General features: G+C 46.9%; 1 protein-coding gene across 2 annotated transcripts in view; it reads right to left on the bottom strand.

Moving 5' to 3' along the window:
- Positions 1-20,222, bottom strand: part of SEZ6 (seizure related 6 homolog) — a 77,348-nt gene that overhangs the window by 8,117 nt on the left and 49,009 nt on the right. For both annotated transcript variants that reach the window (XM_069089773.1, XM_069089775.1), the window contains exons 4-9: positions 17,981-18,176; positions 6,768-6,953; positions 3,085-3,253; positions 1,885-2,051; positions 618-815; positions 169-307 (exon numbers count right to left, since the gene is read on the bottom strand). In XM_069089773.1, coding sequence (XP_068945874.1) covers positions 169-307; positions 618-815; positions 1,885-2,051; positions 3,085-3,253; positions 6,768-6,953; positions 17,981-18,176 — 1,055 coding nt within the window. The remainder of the gene's footprint in view (positions 1-168; positions 308-617; positions 816-1,884; positions 2,052-3,084; positions 3,254-6,767; positions 6,954-17,980; positions 18,177-20,222) is intronic.

Genomic DNA, 20,222 nt, shown 5'->3' with positions numbered 1-20,222 from the left:
GTGTGAAAGGTGGGATTTGAATCCAGGTTTTTCCTCTGCATCCTCAGGAATATTTTTGTCTCTTCTGGTCAAGCCAGACCTTTCCTCTCTGTTCTTTTCTGGTCCTCTTTGGGCTTGGGGGAGCCCTCCATTCCCCTTCCCCCAGTCCCACCTTCAGAGCCCACTCACACTCTGATGTCCAACATGATCCGTTTATCCTCCTCCACGTGCAGACCCCAGATGCAGTCCTGCCCTTTGCCATAGGGCTCCGGCCAGTTGGGCGAGAGCACCACGCCAGCGGAATCTGTGATCTCCCCACTGCACACGGCTTGGTGGAGAGGAGCGGGGGGCTGAGGCTTAGGCCTCCCTACTCTTCTGCTTGCCCCCTTTGGGCTTCCAAAGAGGGATCAGGAAGCCCCTTTTTTGTGGTCACCTTCGATGCCCCCATCCTTCAGGCTCAGCCCCACCAGGCATCTATTATCCTGCCCCCCATGCCTAGTGTTACATCTCCCCCTGCCCTGCTTATTCACCTCCTTTTCCTTGCCCTCTCTCTCCCCAGCACCCAGGGTGCCCACCCACAGCTGTGCTCTCTTGGCAGTCCCTGTCTGTGGCTTCCCAGCCTTCCCTCCATTGCTGACCTCGACAGGCAGGCTCAGTCTCATTCCACTGTGGGTCGTGGGGGTCAACGCACTCGATGATGATGGATCCCTGTTCCAGCGTGTAGCCAGGGTCGCAGCTGAACTCCACAGTGGTGCCCACGGGGTAGGAGGCGGCGCTGCTGCTGCTGAAGTTGCCGTATTTCACGAAGGGCTCATAACAGTGGCCCTGTTGGAAGGCTGCAAGCCACGGGGGCTGCCTCAGGAGACAGGGGCTGGCTCCCATTGCCCTCTCTGCCCTCCTGTCCCCTGGCCCCTGGGAGTGGCCACAGGGGTGTCCCTCACCAGCTGTCTCTGTTATTGTCTCTATCTCTCATCCTATAGCCTAAGAGTCTGGGTCCTGCTGGGCTAGAAGTGGGCGGGATAGGGAGAGTGAAGTCCTTTGGACCTTCATGGATCAAGGCAGGATATCCCATGTCAGAGGAGGCCTTGAGATGGCAAGATAATATAGGAAAATCTCCTTGGCTCTTTCTGAGGTCTGAGTTTAAGCCCTTGGAACTATTGGAAAACCATCCCTTGTGACTAGAGGGTCTTGGGGATCTAGGTAGCTGACTAAAGATGGCCACCAAAATCCCAAATTGGGCCTTAGGTGGTGGGAGGGGGCTACGTGAAACATGGAGGCTAGCAATCAGAGAGGGAGAGAGAGAGAGACAGAGACAGAGAGAGAGAGAGAGAGAGAGAGAGAGAGAGAGAGAGAGAGAGAGAGAGAGACAGAGACAGAGACAGACAGACAGAGACAGAGACAGAGAGACAGAGAGAGAGAGACAGAGAGAGACAGAGACAGAGAGGAGAGGGAGAGAGAGAGAGAGACAGAGAGAGAGAGAGAGAGGCAGAGAGAGGGAGAGAAAGAGATGAGAGAGGGAGAAAGGAGAGAGATAGGAGAGAAAAAAGGAGATGAAGAGAGGAAGAGAGACAGAGAGACAGAGACAGAGAGATGAGAGAGGGAGGAAGAGATATGAGAGAGAAGAGAGAGATAGAAAGGAGATGGGAGAGAAAAAGGAAGATGAGAGAGACAGACAGAGAGAGAGAGAGAGAGAGAGAGAGGAGAGAGGAGCGCGCTGGGTCAGTGGTCACGGAGGTGGGGTAGACAGAAAGCAGGAATTAGATGATCAGAGGTGGGGAGATAGGGAGACAGAAAGACGGTGAATGACAGTGAGTGGCAGAGGCTGCCAGTTGGTAGAAAGAAGAGTTTGCCTCAAGGGAAAAAGCAAAGCTGTGGGGCCCTTGGCGGTGGGGAAGCCTGGCTCACCCTCATAGCGCAGTGCCACGCCTGCTGCTGCCCCGCTGCTGTCTGTGGTGAGCTCCACGAAGAAATGACGGCCGGCGCTGAGCAAGCCCTCGATGGGCAGATACTCAACCTCATAGGAGTCATACACGGGGGGAGCCTCTACTGTATCTCCATTCCGGATGATGAGTCTGGGGACCCCCACCCCCCAGCAATCAATCAGTCAACCAACCAACCAACCAACGAGCATGCATTAAGCACCTACTATATACTGGCACTGTGCTAGATTCCAGGGAGACAAAAAGGCTGCCCTCAGGCTTACACAGTGAGTCACACTTTACGAATTATGGGGCAGTGTTTTGGGGAGGCCCTAACAGCTGAGGGGATCAGGATCAAGTGGTTTTTTCATCCCTGCCTCTTTCCACAGAGGGCCCTGAAGGCCCTGTACCCAGGCCCTTTAGCCACAGGGGTACTGGGACAGAGCTAGCTTCTCTCCCTTGGTCTGGGGGCTGCTCCTGGGAACTCAGTGAGGTCTGACAAGGCAGCTGGGCCAACCACTGGGCTCTTACATCAGTGTTTACAACTTCCCAGCACCCTCAGCTTCTTTAAGGCCACCTCTTCTGTGAAGCCTTCCGGGATTGCCCCCTTCTCTGAGATTACCTTGTGTTTGCCTCACATATATTTTTATTTACTTAACTGTGTAATGTTTCCCTCCATAAGCTCCTTTAGGGCAGGGAGGAATTCCATTTGAGTAATGATAACAACCAAGCTTTGTCTCAGAGATCTGAGAAAAAGGCAGAGGGTGGGGGACCATGGCTGTGGAATATTATATACACTCTAGGTACAGCTCATAGGATTATAGAGCTCAGGCTGGAAGAGACTTCAAAGATGGCCTACTTCAGCCTTATTGATAGGTGGAGAAACCGAGGCCCCAGATTCTGCAGACAATGACAGAGGTGGGATTTGAACCCAGGTCCAGCGCTTCTGGAGCCTGGACTCTTTCCCTGGGTCGTGGTTGATGTTGCTTTTGCTGAAATGCCCTTTTTTCCTTTTGCCCTCGTTCCCTTTCAGTCCGTTTCGTGAGGGAGGGATGGCCCTCGGGGCTGGGGAAGGGATAGGTTCAGAAATGAAGGGAGTGAAAAAACAAAAGGGTGATGAGGAGAAGATGAAAACTCGAGGGGCCGGGCACCTGAACTGAGAGTAGAGTCGGGAGCGGTTCGTTACCTGTCATCATCCTCTGCCAGGGAGACCTTCTCGAAGTGCAGGTGCAAGCGTTGCCCCCTCGGAGCTTCCAGCAGCCAGTGACAGGTGAGGTTGTTGCTGTAGTTCCCAGGGAAGCCGGGGGACACGATGCGGCCGGTCGTGGCGTTCCGGATCACCCCTCCGCAGGCAGCTGCCGGGCAGGGGGAAGCCCAGGCTCAATTAAATAGGCAGCCAGCACGGCGGCGTGGGATCACAGGTCTAGGGCTGGAATCGACTCAGAATCCATCCCTTTACTTTACAGATAGGGAAACCGAGGACCCAGGGGCTGACGTGATTTGTGCAAAGGTATTAAGTATTAAAGGCAGGATCCGAACCCAGGCCCTGTGAGTCTAAAGTTTGTAGCTCTTACTCCACAGGTCTCTGCTAACTACTTCTGAAATAAAAGCAAGATCTAACTCTTTCACTCAACTGTTTGCTTCTGTCTCCGTCTGTCTTCCATGCCAGTTATGGGGTCCTCTTCCTGTCCTTCCTATGCCCTCCTTTCCGCCCTCCCTGCCTCCACTCAGGTTCCGGATCCTTCCTCTGCTGTCTTGAGTATCTGAAGTCACCTGTGAATTGCTCCAGCCACTCTAGAAAGGAATTTTGAACTAAGCCTCCAAAGCTACTGAGCTGCACCTACCCTTTGACCCAGCAGTACCAGGGCTCTGCTCATGCCCCCAAGAGATCACAAAAAATCTTAATAGAAGGGAAAGGGATAAGAGAAAGGGGCGGTGATAGAAGGGAGGGCAGATTGGGAGAAAGGCTGATCAGAACACACACTGTCTTAGGGTAGGACAGGGGAGAGATGGGGAGAAAATTTGGAATTCAAATCTTGTGGAAATGAATGTTGAAAACTAAAAATACATTGACTAATTAAAAAGAGAGGTCACAGGAAAAGGAAAAGGTCCTATAGGTATGAATATATTTAAAGTGGCTCTTTTTGTAGTGGTAAAGAGCTGGGCACGATGGGAGTGCCCCTTAATTGGGAAACGGCTGAATAAATTATGACACATTAGTGGAAGGTGCTGTAAGAAATTATGGTGCTGTAAGAAATGAGGAAGATGATGGTGTCAGAGGAAAAAGGGGGGGGAGTTGTATGAATTGATGCAGAGTTAAGTGAGCAGAATCAGGATAGTTTCGACTATAACAGGGACCCTTCTGAAAGAAGTCTCTGATTGACTCAGTGGCTGCCCGTGACTCCAGAAGCCTCATGAGGAAGAGTGCTGCCCACCTTAGGACAGAACAGTGATGGATTCATACATGGAATGAGACAGTTTTGGAGGTGGTCAACGTGGGGATATGTCTGACTGTGCTTCTATGATGCGAGGAGTTTGTATTTCTTTTTCTTTTTTTTTTTCCCCAGTAGGGGCTAGATGAGATGGAATAGAGAAAAATGCTTGATAATTGAAAAGTTTTAAAAACAAAATAAAACACTTCTCTCCTCCTATCTTCCACGCTCTTCCTCTTCCCTTCCGAACAGCCCCCCCCCCCCCCAGGACTCCTGTTCTGTGGAGGGGATGGATACCAGTCATCCTCCAGCACCCTATCATGCTTCATGATGTCACCAGAACTGCTTCGAAGCCCAGGAAGAATTTTTGTCCTTACTATGAATATGGTCCTCTGCTTCTACATTTTTCTGGGGGCTGGTCCAGGGGAAAGAGCCCTGGCTTGGGAACCTGAGACCACTTTAGGCTCCATAATATATTAGTTTGGTGATGTAGGGGGGCAAGTCACTTCTGAACTTGAGTTTCTTCATCTCTAAAGTGGGGATAATCCTGGCTGGCTTTGCTTCTCTCCTTCCTCACTCGGCAGTCTCTTCAGCTCCCATGGATTTAATTACCATCTCTATGCTAATGACTCTTAGATCTACTTTTTCTGCCCCATCTTCTCCGGACCTCCAGCTGCCTTTCAGACATCTTAAAATGGATGTGCAGGAGATGTTTTAAATTCAACACGTCCAAAACTAATCCCCACTCTACCCCTAAATCTACTTTCCCTATTCTTGTCAAGGGCAATGCCATTGTCCCCAGTCCTTCAGGCTGATAACCTAGGGGTCATTCTGGGCTCCTCACTGTCTCTCATCCCCCATATCAAAGCCTGCAGATTTTCACCTCTGCAAGGTCTCTACACCACACCTCACTCTCACTGATGCAGCTGAAGCAGCCCATTGTCACCTCATGTCTGGACTACTGTAGTATCCTGCTGGTGGGTCTGCCTGACCCAAGTGTCTTCCCACTCCAAACCATCCTCCATTAGCCACTAAGGAGATTTTAATAAAAGGAAGGTTTGATCATGTCACCCCTCCATCCTCCCTCAATAAACTCCAGTGGCTCCCTATTGCCACCAGGATCAATTACAAAATGGCCTGTTTGTCATCCCAAGCCCTTCATGATCTATCCCCCTCCTGCCTTTCCAATCTTCTTATACCTTACTCCCCATCGTGATCCAGTGACACCGACCTCCTAGCTTCTGTCTCTTGGCTCTGGGCATTCTTTCCATGCTGGAATGATCTCCCTCCTCTGCTCTGACTACTGATCTCCCCCGGCTTCCTTTAAGTCTGAACTAAAACCCCACCTTCTGTAGGATACCTTTCCCGATTCCTCTTAATTTGAATGTTTCCCGATGTTAATTATTTCCTATTTATCCTTTATATATCTGCTTTGTATATATTTTTCTGTATGTTGTCTCCTCCATTAGCGTGTAAGCTCCCTGAGGGCAGGGATGTCTTCCTCTTTTTGTTCCCCTGGCACATGTCACAACATATTGACATAACAACATGACACAACAAACATAATACATGTTTACTGATTGGTTGGTTATCTCACAGATACGTGGGAAAACTCCAAATTGCTTTCCAAACGTGAGATGCCAAAGGTGATGATAATCTATTCTGTCTTTTAATCTGTTCTAGCTTTCCTGTGAGATTGTAAAATCAGCTAATCCATTAACTAACTTGCCCATCTCAGAAAGGTCATTTATTTCTTCTCAGTGGGCTTCTCTGTTTCCTCATCTGTAAAATGGGAACATTCATACTTCCTGCCTGCTTACATCACTGAGTTGGTGTGAGGATTGAGAGGGAAGATGTTTGTAAAGCATTTGTACCATAAAGCATTCAATGAATGTGAGCTATTATGATGTCTGAGAGGCAATGGACAGCTGGTCACAGAATCAGAAAGACCTGGGTTCATGGGGACTGTGTGACCCTGGGCAAGTCACTTAACCTCTTAGTGCCCTAGACAAGTCCCTAAGACTCTAAGTGACAGAGTACTGTTCTCCATTGGGAGACTCCTTCCAAGGAGTCCCCCAACATTGGCAAAATCCTAGATCTGTCATTTGTCCAATGAAGGTGTGTAGGAAGACTAAGGGGGTGCAGGCCCATTCCCATCGCTAGAGAAACATCTTTAGTGCCTGTGAGTCAAGGATGGTTTAATGTCTTTACAAATAGAGTAGACTAGACCCTCTCTATGGATTGGCCTCAGAAAAGTCCCAAAGGTTCCTTGCTCTTCCTTTCTAAAGTGTGGCTACTTTCCTGGCTTCTCCACTGATGTCACAGGTTAAGGGCTTTGGAATGAGTCAGGGAAGGGCATAAGCTCCTCCCCCCCAGAAAAGAGAGCAGGGATGAGGTCCCCAGCCCAATAGGCCCTGGCCCCTGGAGTGTCACTCACCTATGCAGGTGGGCTCCCGGGAGTCCCAGAAGGGCCGGGTGGCATTGAGACAAGTAAGGACCCTGGAGCCTTGCAGCTGGTAGCCAGTTGTGCAGTGGAAGCGGGCTTTGCCACCCGGGTGAAGACTGGTGACAGCCACATCCCCGTAGGCTGGGTGCTGGGGAAAGCTGCAGCTCAGCAGGTAAGCTGAAGGAGAAAAGGAAGAAGGTGAGTTTGGGGCTGGGGGATGACAATTGTCAGGGGACAGAGGGACAGATCAGACTACTCTGCCATACTGTGGCATACTGCTATAGGGAAAGTCACCTGGAGGGGCCAAGCAAGCCTCTTTTATTCTATGTTAGAGAGTAACAGCGATACTTTTTGGAGCAGGATCTGGTGGAAAGAACTCAGGAGGGATTAAGAGTCTCAATTACTCCTAACTTGCTGTTTGACCCAGGACAAGTCACTTAACCTGGCTCTCTACTTTTCCATCTGTGAAATGGGGATAATTTAACTCTCCCTCCCTTTCTTACAGGGATCTATTAAGAGAATAGAATGGGATAACAGTTTGGAAAGATAAAAAAAAAACCCAGCAGAGAGAAAATAAGGCTTCATTGTTATAATTATTAACTGTGGAGACAAAATAAGAAAAAAAAAGGCTGATTTTGTAGCATGGAAAAATTCAAGTTAAACATTTAGAATTCCCTCAGCGAACCTGCTCAGTTATGAGGTTTATAAATGGGTGAGCATTGTGAATTTCTTTTAAGAACAGGATGAAACATGGTAAATATGGAAATAGGTTTTGCATGACTTCACATGTATCCACATAGCATATTGCTTGCTTTCTCAAGGGATGGGGGAGGGGTGGGGCGGAGGGAGAGAATTTGGAGCTCAAAATTAAAAAAAAAAAAGTTAAATTTTTTTTACATGTTGTTGGGAAATATTTAATGAAATAAATAAAAATATATTAAGAACAAGATGGACTTCTTTTTCTAGGCAGAGAGGTGGAGACTATGGACCAGGAGCGAGGCATACATTGTCAGACTTGATTTAGGTTTGTTTGTTATGTTTAATTACTTCGTTACAAGAGAGGGTCTACCTGAGGGGTGGGGGTAGGAAGGACAATGGGAAGTAATAGCAGTGGTTTTTTGTGTTTTTTTTTTCTGCCTTTTTTTTTTTTGGAGGGCAATTGGGGTTAAGCGACTTGCCCAAGGTCACATGGCTAGTTTTTGTGTTAAGTGTCTGAGACCGGATTTGAACTCAGGTTCTCCTGATTCCAGGGCCAGTGCTCTATTCACTGTGCCATGTAGCCGCCCCTACAGTGGTTTTTTTTTTTAACCTATCAATAAAATGTTTGTCTTATTTTAATTTTTAAAAAATAGAATGACCACCTTTGCATTTATGATAACCCAAACCCTGTTTATGAGGGGAGAGGCCCAGTCTTTCCCTGAGACCAAAAAAGGAACAACTGATGCGCAAATGAGCTTATTTATTTATTTATTAGGTTTATTTGAGAGAGGTTGCATGGGTTCAATAAAAAGAGGCCTAGGATGGGCAGGATTCCAGCTCTGCCCCTTCATAGCTTGGTAACCTTGGGCAAGTCTCTTAACTTCCTCATCTGTAAAACAGATGACCTCTCTGTTTTTTCAGCTCAGCTTAATTTTTCTAGCATCTGACCAGTCTTTGGGGAGTCTGGGGCTGGGAAAAGTTGCCCTGTGATGAACTGTCATGCCGATTCTGACCAGCTGGTGGCAGCAAATCCTATGGAACAGTTAAGGTCCCCCCCTCAATCCTGGGACTGGGCTGTCTTTGGGGCAAGGATGAAAGGGACCAGGTAGAGGCAAAGGGATGGGGCCATATTCAGAAAGAATGGGGTTGAGATGCAGTGTTCCCTAACTAGATTCTTGGCAGAAGCTGAAGAACTATCTGGGAGCTGGGCAGAGTTTTCTGTAGCTCTGTTAACTTGGGGGAGTAGGGCTTCAATGATGGATATTTCAAGATCCCTTTACAGGAATTGAGCCAGAATGCAGAATGCTTTGCTATTTACTGTATGGATTCTATTATCAATGGGTGTCCTGGGATGGAGAGGAAGTGGGAGGCAGTCCTGAGGGGTGGAGTCATTGAGGGGAAAGCATGAAGATGTCTTCACATTTACATTTATATATGTATATACATTCCAAACATGAAAAGTGTGGGTAACAAGTAAAGTGAATTAATGACCCTCATGAAAGGAATCAAACTTGAGATAGTAGCTATCACCAAGTCTTGAGAATGGCTCTGGAGGGCTTTATTTAAAAACAAACAAATAAACCAAGACAGAAAAAGACGAGGTAGCATTCTGTACAGGGTGTCCCAAAAGTCTCAATGTAGTTTTATGCTATTAAAGCTTATGATTAGCTTTTTTATAGCTTATTAAAGTTTTAAACTGTACTAAGACTTTTGGGACAACCCTGTCTTAGGAAGATACACCCACGTGTGGAAACCCAAGAACAAGGGTGATGGGAAGCATGGTGGAATGTATTGTCACCAGACCACTGGGGCAGAAAAGAAGAAGCACATGAAGGATATGGTTTTTAAAAAATCACAGATCTGTTATGTGAGTGATATGATATAGTAGTGAGCATGGTATAGTAGAAAGGGAACTGTCTTTGGAGTCAAAGGACCTGGGTTGTAATCTCATCTCTGACACTATATATATGATCTTGGGCAAATCACCACCTCAGTTTCCTCATTTGTAAAATGAGGGGGTTGGACTAGATGGCCTTTGGAGGTCCCTTCCAGAAGACCTCATATCAATTCCTGTCCTGGGCAATAGACTTAACCTCTGACTGCCTCAGTTTCTCCAATTAGGATAATAAGAACACCTACCTCCCAGGGTTATTGGGAGGATCAAATGAGATATTTATAAGGAGCTTTGCAAACCCTAACATGCTACATAAATTCTAGCTAGTCTTATCCCATGAGTGAATGATGAGCATTTATTAAATGCTCACTATGTGCCAGGCACTGTGCCAATTAATAATGATCTTCCTTTCCTTTCACTCTCCTCTGTACTTGGCATAGTCTGACTTCTGACCTTATCATTCAATGGAAACTCTCCAGAGTTACTTACTAACGATCTGTTAATCACCAAATACAGTGACCTTTCTCAATTCCCATCCTTCTTGACTCCTCCATAGCCTTTGGCATTATTGGTCACTTCTTCTCCTTGATGCCCTCTTCTCTCTAAGTTTTCAGGACACCCTTCGCTATCTCTCTCCTGGTTCTTCTCCTCCTTGTTGACCACTCTTTTGTCCCCTTTGCTGGATCTTCATACAGGTTACTTCTGTTAACCAGAGATGTGAAGGCTCTGTCCTTCTCCCCCTTCCACAATTTTACTTGGTGAATTCAGTTCCTGTGAATTCACTTTTATGCAGCTAATTCTCAAATTTATTTGTCTAGCCCTAGTCTCTCTTGATCTCCAGTCTTTGGTCTCCAACTGGCTTTCAGACATGCTGAATTGTATGTCCTTCAGACATCTTAAACCCAACACGTCCCAAACTGAGCTTATCTTTGTCCTCAAACCTTCCTCTCTTCCTAATTTTCTTATTACGATTGAGTTACCCTAGCTTGAAACTTACCTGCTGTCCTACACTCTCTCTTACCTTTCATATCCCATTAGCTGTCAAGTTCTGTCCTATCTACTTGCTCAGTATCTTTCCGATATGCCCCTTCTCTCCTCTGACATTGAGGAAACTGACTATCCTGGTGCAGACGCTCATCATTGTACCCTTGGGCGGTTGGTCTCTCTGCCTAAAGTCTGTTCACTCTCTGGTACATCTTTCGATTCATCAGCTGTCAAATTAATATTCCTAAAGTCTCACCATATTACCATCCCATCCCCCCACATTTTATCAACTCTAGTGGCTCCCTATGGCCTTTAGGATCAAATATAAAATCTTCTTGGCCCCTTTCTACCTCTCCAGGCTTCTCACATCTTCCACTCCAGTGACTCTAGCTTCCTTGCTGTTCCTCAGCAAGATGCTCCGTCTCCTGACTTTGGGCATTTTCATTGGCTGCCTCCCATACAGGAAACACTGTCTCTCCTCCTCTCTGCCCCCTGGATTCTCGGCTTCCTTCAAGTCTCAGCTAAAAGCCTAACTTCTTCAAGAAGCCTTTCCTGATCCTCCTTAGTGCTAGTGCCTCCCTCTTATTGATTGCCTCCAATTTCTCCTGTATCGACCTTGTTTACCTATTGGCTCCCCATTAGACTGTAAATTCCTTGAAAGCAGAGGGTGTCTTTTGCCTTTATTTGTAATCCCAGTGCTTAGCACAGTGCCTGGAACAGAGTAGGTGACTGATAAATGCTTTTACTGATCAACTAAGCACAGGAGCTACAAATATCAAAGTAAGACAGAGATTATCACTTGGTAAGGAGAGACAAAACATAGTCAGTTGTTAATTGTCAGTTGTTTAGACATCTGCTAGAACTCTCTGTCCATAAGAGCAGTTGATAAATTTTTTTTTTGCTTTTTGGAGGGGGGAAGGCAGGGCGATTGGGGTTAAGTGACTTGCCCAAGGTCACACAGCTAGTGTTAAGTGTTTGAGGCTAGCTTTGAACTCAGGTCCTCCTGACTCCAGCGCTGGTGCTCTATTCACTCCACCACCTAGCCACCCCCAGCAGTTGATAATTTTAAGATTTGCCTTAATGATAATTTCATCCTCAAAAAGGTGAAAGAATTAACAAAGGAAACTACATTTTTTAAACCTGATACTCATCAATCAAGTGGAGCTGATTGTTGGGAATAGGAACCCTCTGGGGAAATCATCACTTCATCTTACAATTTGCGATAGGGAAGATTTTGGGAGAGCAGATTTCAAAATGTTCAGATGAAAGACAGAGAAGATCCCATGTATCAAAATTCTATAGAGGTAGTCTATCCAGAGACAGCCAGGTGGTGCTGTGGGTAGATGTGGGTTGTGAGTTCAAATCCAGCCTCAGACACTTATTACTATGTGATCCTGGGCAAGTTAGTTTGCCTCAGTTTCCTCATCTGTCGAATGAGCTGGAGAAGGAAACAGCAAACCACTCCTGTATCTTTACCAAGAAAACCCTAAATGGGGTTGTGAAGAATTGAACACACCTGAAAAACATATGAACAGTCAACCAGGAGGGATGGAGAATTCTCAAGAGGGAATTTTGAAGGCACAAGAGAAGCAATTCCAATAAGAGGAATAGCTTAAAGAGACCAAGGTGGATGCAAAAGACACTCACCAACCAACTTATATTTTTGCAAAGCAAGTATAGATGACGGAAGCAAGGGGAGGTAATGGAAGATAAATAAAAAGGCATGGTAAAATCATGTAAAAATAGTATTGAGTTCTAAAGTTCAGAATGAGATGAAATGGCCAAGGAAGGCTGAGACAATAAAAAGGGGTTTAGGGATTTTGTGTTTTTAGCTATATTCAGAAAAAGAAGAGGGATGCTCAGAGGTGGATTGGGTGACGATGGACAACGGCGAGAAGGCGGGACGTTCAGCTTTCATTTAGCCTCTGTTTACTGCTCTTCGTCCAAGGAGAACGACCTTTGGATTGGAAAGGACAGAACAAAAGAAGACGATCCAACAAAAATAGGAAGATAATAAAGGACCACCTTGCTGTATTTGATGTGTTCAAGCCATCAGGACCAGATGAACTACACCCCTGGGAATTGAAAGTACTGGGGAATGTGATTGCTAAGCCTTTATCAGTGATTTTGAAAAATTATGGAGAATGGGAAACGTACTGAGGGCTTGGAGAAGGGAAAATACTGTCCCAATTTTCTAAAAATAGAAGACAGTGGATGGTTCAAATTATAGTCAAGTGAGTTTGGCTTCAATTCAAGTATCTGGTTCGTAGTAGGAACTTATTGTTCAGTTGTCCAATTCTTTGTGACCTCATTGGGGGTTTTCACGGCAGAGATACTGGTGGGGTTTGCCATTTCCTTCTTCAGATCATTTGACAGAGGAGGAAACTGAGGCAAGCAGAGTTAAGTGACTTGCTAGTAAGTGTCTGAGGCAAGATTTGAATTCAGGAAGTCTTTCTGACTCCATGCTTGGCACTGTGCCACCTAGCTTCCCGAATAGACACTAAATAAATGTTGATTGAGTGACTGACAATTCCTGGTTAAATTCTAGGTCATATTATTAAATGAACAGTTATTGAGCACCTAGAAAATCTAGTATCTAGCATCATGAAGAGCTAATATGGTTTCCTTTGTCGAACACAGGTCATGCCATCTTCATTTCCTTTCTTGACAGGCTAGTAAACTGAGGGAATTCTGTAGATTTGGTTTAACTAAATTTTAGCAATGAGTTTGATTTTGGAAAAAATTCTCTCATGCTCTTTTTATGGATGACATAGGGAAGTGTGTGCTAAGCAACATAGTTAGGCAGAAATGGTGGCAGAGTGGATAGAACGCTGGACCTGGAGTCAGGAAGAGCTGAGTTCAAGTAACCTCAGACACCTACTGTGCGACCTTGGGTGAGTCCCTTGACTTTTGATTGCCTCAGTTTACTCAACTGCAAAATGGGGATCACAATAGCACCTATCTCCCAAGATTGTTGTGAGGATCAAATGGGACCATATTTGCAAAGTGCTTAGCACAGTGCCTGGCATATAGTAGGCATTTAATAAATGCATGTTTCCTTCCCTTTCTCCTTCAATTAGGAGAATTTGGAACTATTTGAACAGCCAGATGCAAAGAGCATTATTCGTGCTTGATGTCAACTTGAAAGGAGGTCTCTAGTGGAGCCCCCCAGGAACCTGTCTTTTGCCCCATTTTTAATCAGTGAACTGAATAATGGTCTAAATGGCATATTCATCACATTTGCATATGGTGCAAAGCTGGTGGGGACAGCTAATATGCCACATGACAAAATCAGAATCCCCAAAGATCTCAACATGTTAGAATGTTGGACTCAATCTAGTAAGATGAAATTTAATAGGGAGACAAATGTAAAGCCTTTTATTCAGGTGCAAAAAGTCAATTTCATTAGTACAAGATGGAACATTAGATAATGGAGAAAGGTCTTGGGGTTTTAGTGGATTGTAAAAGTCAAAAGGGCAGCTAGGTGATGCCATAGTGCATACAATGCTGGACCTGTAGTCAGAAAGGCTTAAGTTCAAATCCAACCTCAGAGCCTTACTAGCTGTGTGACCTTGGGCAAGTCACTTAACCCTTTTGCCTCAGTTTCCCCATCTGTCAAATTAATGGGAGAAGGAAATGGCAAAACATTCCAGTATCTTTGTTGGGAAAACCCCAAATGTGGTCATGAAGAGTCAGACACGACTGAAACAAGTTCCATTTATAAAAGTGGGAGAACAATCTTTACCCCTCCCTATCTCCTAGGGCTGTTGGGAAGTCAGATGATGCATGATTTGGGGTATCCATCAGAAACTGGGCAATAGATAGATAAAGCATTTATGTGCTCACTTAACATGTATTTACTACTTAAAGCTTTACTAAGTGCTTAGTTGCTTATGTGCCAGGTACTGTGTGCTAAATTCTGGGGATACAGAAAGAATTAAGTGCCCACTTTGTCATGTTCCTTAATAACTGCCTCTGTATATTGTTAATACTGATGAGATTAAGTATTATTACTGTTATGCTATTAGCAATTTATTATAATTTATTAATAATTATTAGTGTATTCCTTTATTATTATTCATTTGACTTTGGAGCCTCTGTTCAGGCCTAAGGGGACGGAGACATGTGTGAGGGCTTAGCCTGCAGGGGGACTCAGGAGTCCACAATCTGGACTAGATTTCTTTTGGGTGTCCTGATAGATTTAGTCTCTGTTGTACTGGCTACAATAGAATCTTTCTCTCTGTACCATTCTAACCAGACACTCCTTTTACCTAGGGCATTCTGGAGAAGGAGGCAATAGGACATGTGGGTCTTCAGCGTGGTCCAGCCTTGAGATCTGCTCAGCCCTAGGAGCCCGGCTGCCATTTTCCAATCCTCCTCCAGTGAACCCACTCCAGCCAAGTAGTGTCACCCAGCTTCCGTCCACCTAGGGCCCAGTGGGGCTCCGTCATGGCCCAGCAGGGGAGAATATAGAGAGGACAGCTTTTCCTAAGAACTCCAAGTACTCTGTTTCTATACCTAAATGGTGGGGATAATGGAAAGTCTTCAGGGTACCTGGGTTCAGATCCTACCTCTGCCATTTAGCAACTGTAGGACTTTTTTCTCTGGGCTTCAGTTTCCCCATCTGTACCACGGAGGACTCGGATGATTTGACCGCTGAGGTCCTCTCTACCTCTAGAACTATGCATCCCTAGGAGAGCTGAGTTATCCTGGTTGGTGTCTCCTACACCCTGACCTCTGCTCCTTTGGGGGTGCTCACAGACTGTGCTTAGGGCATTGTTTGAAGAGAGAGTAAGATTTCAGCAGCACTCCCCCCTGTTGCTTCTCTCCCTTTTGTAGCTTTGTCGACCCAGTTGTTTGAGCTTTTTTCAGTTCTGTCCAATTATCTGTGACCCCATTTAGGTTTTCTTGGCAAAGATACTGCAGTGGTTTGCCACTTCCTTCTCCAGCTCATTTCACAGATGAGGAAACTGAGGCAAACAGGGTGAAGTGACTTGGCAAGGGTCACACAGCTAATAAGTGTGTGAGGTCAGATTTGAACTCAGGTCTTCCTGACTCCAGGCCTGGTGCCATACTTACTGTGCCACCTAGCTGCCTTTATTGACCCCAAGGCTCAACAGATTGAGTCTGAACAAAGACTGTGTGGGAAATAAGAAAGTCTAGACCAGGGATGGGGGACCTGTGGCCTTGAGGCCACATGTAGCCCTCTAGGTCCTCAATTGCGGCCCTTTGATTAAATCCAGAACAAAGGGCCACGCTTAAGGACTTAGAGGGCCACATGTGGTCTCAAGGCCACAAATTTCCCACCTCTTCTCTTTGGTTTGGGGGGACGGTGTGAGTGGGAAGAGGAAGGGAGGAAATTGGGGGCAAAGATGGGACCTGTTTGTACAACCTGATGTAGGGAGGGGCTGGTGCATCAAGCAGTGACCTGGGGACATGTTTGAGGTCTCCCCTGCCCTTCTCAGTGCTGGGGTTCCTTGGGTGGGTGGGTGGAGCTAGATGGGAATGGAGGAGCAGGAAGCCAGGCCCCGTAGTTTGGGCCAAACAAAGTCCCCTGTACCCATGGTGGGTAAAGTGCCATTCCCTTGCTAATTTGCCTCCTGTTGCCATGGTAGCGGCTCGCCAGGGAATACTTCACCACAATCTGTTGTTATTTTCCCATTTATATCTCTGGGGCTGAGTCTTATACCAGGTATGGGGTGAAGAGGGAGGTGGGCTCTGGAAGTGGCCTCTTCCTTCTCTTGCCTGCTGGTAGCTGAGGAGAAAGGGCGGGCACAGAGTCCTTGGAGACTACATCAGCCCAGAAATTGGGCAGAGGCAGAGAGCTGGGTGTCCCAGGCTCCAAGAGAAGCAGAGGGTCAGAACCTGGGGACTGATGTAGCATCCTGCCCATCTGTTTTAGGCAGCCCAGGCAAAATGGCATTTGTGCCTAGGGCAGGGGTCTTCCTAGAACACTGGCTTTCTTTCCTGTCCACTCAGAGGATAGGGCTCAGGCTTCTTCCCAATGGGGATACTGAAGGGGGGCTGCTTCATTTTCTCTCTGTCCCATTCACTCTCCTTAGGTTGGCACCCAGGCTCCAGGCAGCTTGGCATCGCCAGCCATACAGCGATACCAATGCGTGGGCCCCAGGCTCCTCCTGTTCCCATCTCCAGGATCAGGGCTAATTACAGTCTGTAATTAGGGGAATTACACTCATTACAGAAAGAGCTGATCATTGACAAAAAAAATGCTACACACAACACAACTTGGGCTATTGGAGGGATGGGCTTTGAAGAGGAGAGAGAAGGAAGACAAGTGGCTGCCCCCCATCCTTCCCCTGACACACACACAGGCACAGCGTAGGCTGGTGCTGCCCCCTCTTCCCCCAAAGGGCTTGCAGCTCTGGGTTCCATTCAACTGCCTTTGTCTGAGCAAACAGAGGGAAAGTTCCATGTTTTGTGCAAAGGAATTTGCAGGGACAATGAAGGTCAGAGCTGCGTGAAATTATACCCGCTGCTGGTGGAGAATTGATGTGCCATTAAGGAGGCAGGAGCAGAGCAGCCCCGACACAGATAGCTCCTCGGAGCCCCCTGCTCCCTCCCTCCTGGGGGCCCCACCTCCTAGGCACCCACACCTCCTTCTTCACAGGTCACACTGGCCTCCCATATGTTCTGCCTTGTGGGTCCTCCTGAAGGGCTCTCATTGCCCTTGTGTGAGATGGCATTGTTGTGTCTATCCTGGAAAAGGAGAGGGGTGAAACTTCCCCTAATTCTGCCCCCCTCCCCCACACCTGGGAGCTCCAAGGGCCTGGTTCCACTGGGGCAGCTTTATGCATCCTGGTCTCAGCCCAGGGGAGCAGTGACCCTGGCAGCGAGTGCCTAGTGATGCCCCCCTCTGCTGTGGCACCTCTCCGGGTTGTGGAGGTGGCCGTTAATGATGTTAAATGATCCGGTAATTGCTCACACCAATTATCTCCCCATTAGTGTGCCTCAGAGCTCCCCTGATCATTTAACCCTGATGCAGCTGACTCAGAGGGGTGAAGGAGGGGCCCAGTGCTCACTGAATGGGTGTCAGGTGATTACATGCAGGGATGGCCTAGTTGGGATGGGGGCGGCTCAAGTCAAGGGACCCCTCTTGGAAGCATTTCCACCTGTCTCTCAATCTTTCAGAGGTGATAGGCTGGACCCTTGTTAGCTTTCCAGTGGTGGGTGTTGGTTAACCATGGGGGAAGTCAGGCAGACTTAGGGTGGGTGGTATAGAGACAGGACAAGGGCAGTGGGGGCTCACAGAATGAATTACAACTGAAGGGATGGAGGGAGTCACCACTGTCTGTGGTGGTCCTAAGCAGAGACTGGCAGTTGAGAAGTGCCAACTGGACATACTCAGAGGGCCATCTAAACCCAGAAGGAGCCTGTCCTCCAGACAAGTGCTCAGTGGAACAGACAGAGAGAAGATCCTGGGGGTGCCAGACGGGCACTGACGCCATCTCCCCCCAGCCAGATGGTGGCTCAGCCGGCAAGCCCATCTCTGTTTGCAAAGAACTGTCTCCAGCATTTCTCCCCAGGGCGTGATGGGAGTGGAGAAATCCTGCATGTAGGTGCATGACCTCATGCCCCTGGGACAAGTACCCCCCTCTAAGGGTCCTACCTTGGTATCGGAAGTGGAAAATTCCAGGTCCTGAGGGTGGCAGGAGACTCTGGAACCTCATGGCCACCTGGTTGGTGGGGCTTCGAATGACCTGGCCTGGGAGCAGGAATGATTGGTTGGCCAGGGGCAATGGCTCGGGGCCTCCTATACCTTCAACGGTCACTGTCTCACCCTCCAGCAGGCTTATGTTCTGGACCTGTGGGCACAGAGTAAGCCAGTCAAACCTCTTTTGCCCAACCCTTCCTGAAACAGGCATCTACAGGTTAAGTGGCAGGACCTGAAGTTTCCTGAGTTCCAAGGACCCCTTCCTATTGTCTTCTAATATTCTGGGTGTGTCCCTTACTCCTCTCCTCCCTTCCCCTCCCCTCTCTTCCCTTCTTTCTTCTCCTCTCCTTCAATGCAATGCTTAATAAATCTATGTTCAATTGAATAATTTCACCTTCTTTCCTTCCTCTCTCCTCCCTTCTTCTCTCCCCCCTCTTCCTCTTCTCTTTCCTTGTCTTCCCTTCCTCTCCCTTCGTCTCTTCTTCCTTCCCCTTAAGCTCTGACCATCCTGGAGGGCAGGAACTGTTTCTATTTTACTTGGTCTGTTAAGGACAGAGAGCAATGGCAAGTCCAAATAGATGCTCAGTGAATACAGCAGAGAGTACTGGAAAGAATTTTGAATTGTGAGCCTGGAGATCGGGTCTCTGCCACTAACTAGCTTTAGGATCTTGAACAAGTTAAATGATGGGATTGGATTCCATCTCCAAGGTCTTCCAGTGATGATAGTCCACAGTAGTAAGCATGACTTGTTGAGTGTGAGCTTGAGTATGGTGGATAGTGGATAGATAGCTAATCTAGAAACCAAGACCAAGGTTCCAGTCCTACCTCTCACTTCTACTGGGTATGTGATCCTGGGAAAGTGACAACCCCTCAGTGGTCTAGGCAGCTAAGTTCCTGAGAAGGTGCTGACCTGCATTAGTAGAGTTTGCCATACCACCTTTCCAGTCTTGTTTCATATCCCCTCTCTTCAAGCACTCTCTGTTCCAATGGAACTGACCAACTTCCTTGTATATGACATTCATCTCTTGCCTTCATACCTTTGCACGGTCAGTTTTCCTAGTCCCAGCATGAACTCTCTCCCCACTTCATCCTCTTTGTAAATTCCCAGTAGAGTGTAAACTCCTTGAGGTCAGGGACTGTTTTATTTCTGTCTTTGTACCTTAGTGCCTAGCACAGTGTAAGCGCTTAATAAATACTGGTTGAATGGAATAATTCAAGACAATCCCCTTGTTTTACAGATGTGGAAAGTGAAGCCCAGAGAGGGAATCTGATATTTTCAAAGCCATGGAGTAAGTAGAAGAGCTAGGGTTCAAGACCAGGTCCTTTGCTTCCAAATCCAGTGCTCTTTTCATGACATTGACCTTTAGAGTTTGATCCAGAGTACCAAGGAGGATGGCCCTAAATCAGCAAGGACTTGGGTGGGGAAAGCTAAGGAAAAGGGTGCTTTAGAAAGAGAAAACTGATTTTGTTCTAGGGCCATATGCTTTCAGTCTAGACAGAATCATGAATCAACCTCTTTGGGTCTCAGTTTCCTCATCTCATTTAAGTTTTTTTGGATTTTATTTAAATATAATGGGTTTTCATTGTTTTTATTTCACACATTAAAAAAAATTCTTTTGAGAAGTCCATAGACTTAACCAGATTATGAAAGGGTCTGTTACACACACACACACACACACACACACACACACACACACACACACACACCCTTCCCCTCTTCCGAGGAGATTGAGAATGTTGTGAAAGGTGAAGAAAGTCCTGGGACCCAAGGCAAATGGCTTCTGGACCATTCAAAAGAAGGATGACTGTTATCTTTGGGAAACTGAATTAGATAAAAGAGGACCCAGGAGCAGAGCCTGCATAGCCTGGCTGCTGAAAGGGTTAACACAATCATAGGCTGACTTCATAGGGCATACTTTCTCTCACCTCCTTGTCTTTGCACTGGCTGTCCCTTACGCCTGGAATGCCCTCCCTCTGTCTTTACCTTCATCCCATACAATTCCTTGTTTGTTCCAAGACTTAGCTCAATTTCCACTTTCTGCATGAAGTCTTTCCTGATTCTCTCTCTCCCAGCTGCTGGAGCCTCCCTCACAAATTACCCTGAATCTATTTTTGTACCTATTTTGCATAAACCTACATATGGGCATGTTGTGTCCTCAAGGGCAAGGACTGTTTCCCTTTGTATCCCTAGTTCCCA

Source organism: Petaurus breviceps, unplaced genomic scaffold (genome assembly GCF_028583685.1).
Source record: "Petaurus breviceps papuanus isolate PSGF00001 unplaced genomic scaffold, PetGlider_PUasm1.0 186, whole genome shotgun sequence".
NCBI lineage: Eukaryota > Metazoa > Chordata > Mammalia > Diprotodontia > Petauridae > Petaurus > Petaurus breviceps.
Note: the sequence above shows the minus strand (reverse complement) of the source record. Positions and strands in the feature narration are given on the sequence as shown.